This window comes from Glycine max, chromosome 19 (genome assembly GCF_000004515.6).
Source record: "Glycine max cultivar Williams 82 chromosome 19, Glycine_max_v4.0, whole genome shotgun sequence".
NCBI lineage: Eukaryota > Viridiplantae > Streptophyta > Magnoliopsida > Fabales > Fabaceae > Glycine > Glycine max.
This window is the reverse complement of record NC_038255.2, coordinates 3,931,111-3,938,652: the sequence shown is the minus strand read 5'-3', so window position 1 is coordinate 3,938,652 and position 7,542 is coordinate 3,931,111. Positions and strand designations below refer to the sequence as shown.

Sequence of the window (7,542 nt, the reverse complement as noted above, 5' to 3'; positions counted from 1 at the left end):
TAAAATTCTCTAGTCCTTTTTATAAAAAAAAATCTTGAATTTTCCAGAAAAAAGATAGGATATTGTTTGAGCAATTCTTAAATAATCAAACAAAAGCATATTCACCTGTGTCCTTTTCTCTTTTCTCATGCATGTCATGAGGTAAACCATGATAAACAATCTATCATTATATTCACAAAAAATTAATGTCAAATTATTTTTCTTTCATATGCAGATTTATTTATTTTTCTCTTTTTCTTTATGATTTTGGTAACCTCTTGCAAAACTTTGCTTTCCAGTTTGTGGATATCATACTAAGGGATTGACATGCTTAACATTAAGTTCAAATTCAACTCTTGCTCTTACTAGTTCCAAGGATATTCACTGCACTATCTTTTTCATATAACTGACAATTTTAGAGAACTTTCACTAAGAAAAATGGTGCTCAACTTCTTACACTAGAGAGACGTCTTATAGAATCTACTACTAGGAAAAACACAACAACAAGAAGAAAAAGAGAAATAGAAAAGAACACAGAAAATTAGACTGAACACTACTCATCTTCCTCCTCACCAGTGGCCTCCTTCTCCTAACCAATTCCTAGATGCCCCTTACACTTTCCAGCCCCTCTCCTTTATCATTCTCCTCATGATTCTAAACTCCACTTGCCCCCTCTCTTTGTGCCACTTGTCCTATTATGTTCCTCACTCCTCCAATTAAGTCTTTCTCTTCCAGTATGTTGTTAGGTCCTTTCCCAATTCCCTTCATCCTCTTCTTTCACTCTTCTCTTATACACATGACCATAGATGGCCCATATCTTTTTTAATCAACTTGTCTTGTTGTGTCTTTATTTTGGGGTATGATATCTCTTATTTGATGAAACCTTTTGGCAGTCTCTTAAGTAATGTTTCTAAAATTTTGCTCATATGACTTCCTTTTTAAAAGTTTTAAAGTAATGCTAAAATGTTAGACATAATAATTGCTTGATTGAAAATTATCTAATTTAGTGATTGTTGCCAAATACCTTAGTTTTCTAATTCAAGTTTCAAAGAATGATAACCTCCAATGTCAGTTGCTATTATTTGAGCATAAAATAGATTTTTGCATGGTTAGTGTTGGCTCATGTAATTCTCATTCTTTTCATGGGATAAAGGGCTTACAGCATGACTAGTTTGGCAAAATCACCAAATTGGGTCTCTTTTACAAATTAATTACCAAAATGGGTCTGTTTTATTTTTATTTACCAAGGGGGTCTGTTATTTTACTACAAAACGCCTACCTGAGGAGCGCGTTCCACCAGAACGCGACACGTGACTTGTCTGGACAGGACGATGTGACAGGGGTGGTCGTGCCTGCCTGCCAGGCGCTACCAGTCGTGCCTACCTGCCAGGCGCTACCAGTAGTGGTAGGGCCCCAGGCGCGACCACTAGTGGTAGCCTGGCAGGCACTTCCACTAGTGGTGGGGCCCCTGGCACGTCCCTGTTCCCTATAAAACCATCTGCCCTCCGTTTCATTTTCACACAAAAATCAAGCTCATTTGGAAACCTTGAAGCTGAGTTGAAACGTACCGGTTAGAAATTTTGTTCAAAACTAGTAAATATTTTTTATCTTCAATACATTATAGCATTAATTAATATTTATTTTGTTGATGATAATAATGATTATATTTTGTAGGTGCATAAACAAATTGACATGAACTATAAAATGAAATAGTAATTTTGTTTATATTTTTTGTGTGATAATTAGTAATTTTTGGTAACTTAATAATTTATTTTTTGGTTATAATTATGATATATTTGTTTGTTGATGACAATAATTATTTATTGTAGTAGTTTTTATGTCTAGCACATTATTATTATTATTAGTTAAGCTCATAATTATTGATGTTGTTGGTATATTTTTTTAATAGCCAAAATTTATACATAGACATTAAAAATAAATGCCGATTGTTTTGCGTCATGAGTGTGTGAAGTAGGAAATTGTTGTGACAGTAATTTCATTTATTTAGAGTAATTTGTTGTTGTTAATTTATTTTAGGTTAATAATTTATGTTATGTTAATATATTTTTTATATTATTGTTTGTTGACGACATTAATTATTTATTGTAGGTATATTTTTGAAAAATGAATTCAATTATTACACTCGTCTATTTAAATGGTAAGATGTATGAAACTGATGATGGTATCACATTTGAAGGCCCTAAAAAAGCTATTCAAATCAAGCGTGATATTAGTTTTGAGAGTTTTAAAAAAAGGATACACGACAAGGTAAAATTACAAAAACATGAAAGTATATCTACTATCACTTGTAGATTTTTAGTTGCAGGTAAATATATTGCACTGCAAATTTGTGACGATGAAGATGTTGAAACAATGATTCAAAGTTGTGAACAACAACAAGAAATGTCTGTCATAGAATTATGTGTTGAAGTTGATGTTGCGGGTGCTTCTGCAATTAATTTGAAAAATTCATTGTTATCATGCGGAAATAATATGTCTCACAATGAATCGGGTAGTGCAACAGTTGGAACAAATTCAGAAGAAGATTTTGATGATGATGATTATTTAATATCTAATTCATACGCTGAGGACTCATTAGATGAGGATGAGGATATTAATGAAATGTCTGACACAGATGATGAAGCTGCCCGTTTGATCGAACCACTTACAGTTGTGCAATCGGGAGAAGGTATATTTATTGTTATATATAAATAAATATTATAATATTTAAATAATTCTCTACCCTTGAATTATAAATTTTTGGTATATTGTTTTTGTAGGTGGAAGTCAGACTCCATTTTGGGATTCTGCTTCTCACTATAGTAATATTAATTGGAGTTATCCTGACCAAGAAGAAATTTGCGGTTTAGATATGGAATCAAATTTTAATATGGGTCAAGAATTATATGTTGGTATGGAATTTGATACCAAAAGCGCAGTAAAAAATGCATTACAACAATATGTAATGAAAGTGCATCAAAGTTTCAAAGTTGTTGAATCTAAATCGCAGAAATATGTCGTCTGTTGTGGAAATAGAAGCGATGACATCCCATGCCCTTTTTATATGAGGGCAATTTTATCAAAAGAAACTGATACATGGAAAGTTACGCAATGGGGAGGACCACACAGTTGCTTGAATATGAGTATAACTCAAGACCATGATAAATTGGATTCTGATTTGATTGCCACTTGTGTACTAGGTATGATTATAAATTTTCATTCTTATTTATCCTTTTTTTTTTGTGTTTGTTGGTGTGGTGTACAATAATTTTTCGTACTTATTTTTATAGGGATGATCAAAGAAGATCCGTCACTCAAGATTTCTTTTATTCAAGAGAGGATCAATGGAATGTTTAATTACAACATTTCGTACAGGAAAGCGTGGAAGGCAAAGCAAAAGGCAATAACAATTGAATATGGCGACTGGGATGAGTCTTATGCCATTCTTCCGTCATGGCTGAAACACATGCAAAATCATTCGCCAGGATCGTATTATCAAATTTGTGATGATGATTTTGTTGTTGGCAATACTGTCAGCCGTGAACACCGACAGTTCCATCGAGTCTTTTGGACCTTCGGTCAATGCAAAGAGGCTTTTAAATATTGCAAACCAGTCATACAAGTTGATGGTACATTCATGTATGGGAAGTATCGCGGTACGCTGTTAATTGCAACAACACAAGATGGAAATAGTCATGTTCTTCCGCTTGCATTCGCTGTTGTTGAGGGGGAAACATTAACAGCGTGGTCATGGTTTTTGGCACACTTGCGTGAACATGTCACAGATAAAGATGGTATCTGTCTCATTTCTGATCGTCATGCAAGTATAAAGGCAGCTGTTGCGAATGAAGCACTTGGGTGGCAACCTCCTCATGCGTATCATGTGTATTGCGTGCGCCACATTGCAAGTAATTTTAATCACAAATTTAAGAATGGGAAACAAAAAGAAATGTTAAAAAAATTAGGTAACATTTCATATCTAACATATATTATTTCATATATAACATATATGTTATTTGTTATGCAAATTTGACTAATGTGGATAATTTATTATGTGCAGGATACACCCCGTGTAAGCATATTTTTGATAGAAATTTTGATAAATTTTGTGAGCTGAGTCCCCCAGTAAAAGCATGGATTGGGAAGATCTCAAAAGAAAAATGGACAATGGCATATGACAAAGAAGGCCGTAGATACGGTCATATGACAACCAATCTATCGGAATGTGTAAATAAAGTTTTTAAGGGATGTCGCAATGTACCAATAACTGCCCTTGTGAAGTCAACATACAGCAGGTGTCGAAAGTATTTTGTTGATCGTGGTCGTCAAGCACAAAGGGAAATACGCGATGGTCAAATATATTGCTCACACGTCATGAAAAAACTTCGGGAAAATCAAGAAAAGGCTTGTTCTCACATTGTTCGGACATATGATATTCAGAGAACAATATTTGAGGTTGAGGAGGCTTTCGACCCTATGACTCAACGAGGTGGACATAAATGGACAGTTAACTTGAATGAGCACTACTGTCAATGTGGACAATTTACTACTTACCACTATCCGTGCTCTCATATCATTGCTGCGTGTGGTACTGTTAGCATCAACTTCTATCAATATATAGATGTTGTGTACACAAATGACTACATATTACGTGCTTACTCCGCACAATGGTGGCCTCTTGGGAATGACGATGCGATTGTCCCATCTGATGACCCGTGGACACTTGTGCCTGATCCAAGTTTTATTCGTGACAAAAAAAGGAAGGCCAAGATCAACTCGATTAAGAAATGAAATGGATTGGAGGGAGCCATCGCAAAGTCGCTACAAGTGTGGCAGATGTGGGACAGTAGGACACAACCAGCGTAATTGTCCATTGCAATCTCAACAAGGCAGTTGTTGATGTCATGTATTAGATCATATGATAATGAAATGTTTACTTCTTTTTTTGTTATTCTTAAACACATTTATGTGTCAGTGACATTATCGTAATTTATTTTAAAAGCATTGCACGATAAGATTGAACGTTAAAGTAACAATAATATAAAATTAACATGAAAACAATATTTGAAAGTACATGACATTGTTAAAACATGAAAAAAAAAAAACAATACAAAGTACATGGAAAAAAACAATACAATGTAAACCCATTATTAATCAATCATGACTATGTCTGTGATGCCGCGACGATGTCCCACATGGCCGATCCCAATTCCTAGCTGCCCTATCAGGGTTTCTTCTTTTAAGATTCCCCCTTTCATCCACTTCGTCAGCCTCGGCAGAGAAATCATGACGTAAATCGACCCCCAATAAGTCATTCATGTCGGGTATATTTCCAGGTACATTCCACGGACCACCAAGTGGAGCATTTGGGGTCGGTAGTTCATTATTTTGGGTGAATGAAGGAGTCCCCCCTGAAGGAGGAGAGGATCCAAATATGCCTGTCATACTGTACCCTGGTTGGAAATCATGTGGGTATGAATACATCGGCGCCATCTGCGATGGTTCTTGGGTGAATACCGGCGGTGTGTAATACATTCCATGTTCTCGTTCTGGCATCGGAGGCAAACTGTACGGTGCTGCATCCACAGTTTGCCGACGTCGCCCTAAGCCTCGAGTCTCCACACTTCGCTGTAGTATATTAAACTGCTGATGTTCAAATTGTGGCTGAGAAGGGGGAGCATCTTGATGTGCCTCAAGTATCCTATCCTCTTCTTCAGATATAAGAGTGATCTTCTCGATACATGGCAGTAAATCATCAAAAGTACAAACCCTTCTCCCAACGGGCGACACCATAAAATGTAGTGTTTCCGCGATTTCACCCTGCATAAAAAAATAAAGGAATAGTTATTAAAATAATATTCAACGCAACATTATTTTCTAAATTATAATGAACAATTTATACCAATAGTCCTCTTCTTGCATGTTTTGGGTCGACATAAACTTTTGTCTTACGCCTGTACCACCTCATATATTCAGAGTTCAGACTAAGGGTCCCTGTTTGTGGCGGCGTTTGTTCTACTCTCCTTTCATAGCGACTATTCCATTCATTAAGCGCGGGTTGCATTAGTCGCATCCAATTTCTTCCTTCTTTTCCCTTTAAGGTCAAGTCATGTATGTTTTCGGGTTGCATTACTAGGCCCGGAATAGGTTGTTGCATTCCAAACTGTCGCATGACTCTATCCGGCTGGTGTCATTCCACTTTTTGAAAACAAATAAGTGGTACGATACATGTCCATAATACAGACCCAATAAAACAAACTTGACTCAAATTCATTTCCACATGTCCAGCATAAGGGACCCAAACAAACTGCATATAAAAGTTAAATTTAATAAATTAAGTAACAATTAGAACATCATTTAATAAACAAATGTCAAAATTATTACCTCGTCGCGTTTCATGACATCTAATTTACGACGAAACTCAAGTAAATTGTCATTGCCTATGTGATGCAATTCACCTCCTAACCATCTTCACAAAAAACCAAATAACAAAATAAGATGTTACGTATAATAATGATTAACATCAAGCAACCATATTTATTAATTATCAATTCAAAATATTAAAGGAAAGTATACCTGTAAGCAAGTGGCGCGTTTTGTTGTTGTGGAGGAATAACTGACGGGGCTAACGTTGGGCATCGTTCCCATGCCCATAACTGAATCAAGAGAGTGAAACCGCCTATTGATTTAGCATGATAGTCTGTTGCGATGCACATCTCTCTATAAAGGTTACCCAGAAGAGCAGCTCCCCATGCATAAGTGCTGCACTCTCTAAGGTCTCTCAAAAATTGCAAATATCTCATTGGCACCCTTTTGCTGCTTTTATCAACAAACATCACGCCTCCTATGAATCTTAAGATCCAAGCTCGAGCAAATCTTTCAAGCCCTTGTTGGTTGCCTATGAAATCATTAATATTTGCAAATTGAGAAGTCAGCCAACTCAATAAAAGTGAGTTCCCGTCAACTGCATCATCGTCAGGCATGACACCCAATAATTCATGGCACAACTCAAACCAATCAATATTTGTATTGTCGGTTAAAGGTCTTCCATCAACAGAAATACCAAGTAGCACAGAAACATCTTGAAGTGTAATAGTTGCCTCGCCACACTTAAGATGAAATGTATGTGTTTCTGGCCTCCACCTTTCAATAAAAGCATTAACTAATGCTCCATTTATCTTCAATTGCGCCAATTTCATTATCGGGTACAAACCCGAAACTTGTAATAAAGGAATAATTTCCTCGGGCGGTGCTTCTCTATGATTATACAGTGGTGTAGCTCGTCGAATTTTTAACGTCCTTTGATTAGCACCATTCCAAATATGTTGTGATATATGGTTTTTTTGCATCCACAGTAAATCATCCTCTAATGGTCCAGATGCCACGTTATAATGATTAGATGATGACGAACTTGCCATATTAAAACTCCTGTATAACAAGAAAAAAAATTAATAATCACACATATCATAAATAATTAATAATAAATTACAATATATTTAAATACATTTTAAATACGTACGCAAACAATATTCTAAAAAAATACGTAATTTAAATTTTAGAAAT

General features: G+C 35.6%; 2 protein-coding genes across 2 annotated transcripts; one reads left to right on the top strand and one right to left on the bottom strand.

The window, feature by feature from the left end:
- The first annotated feature begins 2,382 nt into the window (after window positions 1–2,382).
- LOC113000471 (uncharacterized) lies at window positions 2,383–4,770 on the top strand. The gene is made up of 4 exons (XM_026127194.1): window positions 2,383–2,668; window positions 2,760–2,891; window positions 3,270–3,887; window positions 4,040–4,770. The coding sequence occupies exons 1-4, from the start codon at window positions 2,383–2,385 to the stop codon at window positions 4,768–4,770; spliced, it is 1,767 nt and encodes a 588-aa protein (XP_025982979.1).
- A 363-nt stretch (window positions 4,771–5,133) lies between these two features.
- Window positions 5,134–7,178, bottom strand: LOC121174219 (serine/threonine-protein phosphatase 7 long form homolog). Its single transcript, XM_041012992.1, has 5 exons — window positions 6,556–7,178; window positions 6,364–6,448; window positions 6,239–6,286; window positions 5,882–6,163; window positions 5,134–5,799 (listed from the first exon to the last, which is right to left on the bottom strand). Exons 1-5 carry the CDS (start codon window positions 7,176–7,178, stop codon window positions 5,134–5,136), a joined length of 1,704 nt encoding a protein of 567 aa, XP_040868926.1.
- Between the last annotated feature and the right edge of the window lie 364 nt (window positions 7,179–7,542).

What these genes read in the sequence shown, in the direction of transcription:
- LOC113000471 (XM_026127194.1), top strand. Translation starts at nt 2,383, where the DNA reads ATGTCTGTCATAGAATTATGTGTTGAAGTTGATGTTGCGGGTGCTTCT. An exon ending in GGGTCAAGAATTATATGTTG is followed by an intron (nt 2,892 to 3,269) that starts GTATGGAATTTG and finishes TTATTTTTATAG; the next exon opens with GGATGATCAAAGAAGATCCG. An exon ending in TTGCGTGCGCCACATTGCAA is followed by an intron (nt 3,888 to 4,039) that starts GTAATTTTAATC and finishes TATTATGTGCAG; the next exon opens with GATACACCCCGTGTAAGCAT.
- LOC121174219 (XM_041012992.1), bottom strand. Translation starts at nt 7,178, where the DNA reads ATGAAATTGGCGCAATTGAAGATAAATGGAGCATTAGTTAATGCTTTT. An exon ending in AACGCGCCACTTGCTTACAG is followed by an intron (nt 6,449 to 6,555) that starts GTATACTTTCCT and finishes TTTTTTGTGAAG; the next exon opens with ATGGTTAGGAGGTGAATTGC. An exon ending in ATGTCATGAAACGCGACGAG is followed by an intron (nt 6,287 to 6,363) that starts GTAATAATTTTG and finishes TTTTATATGCAG; the next exon opens with TTTGTTTGGGTCCCTTATGC.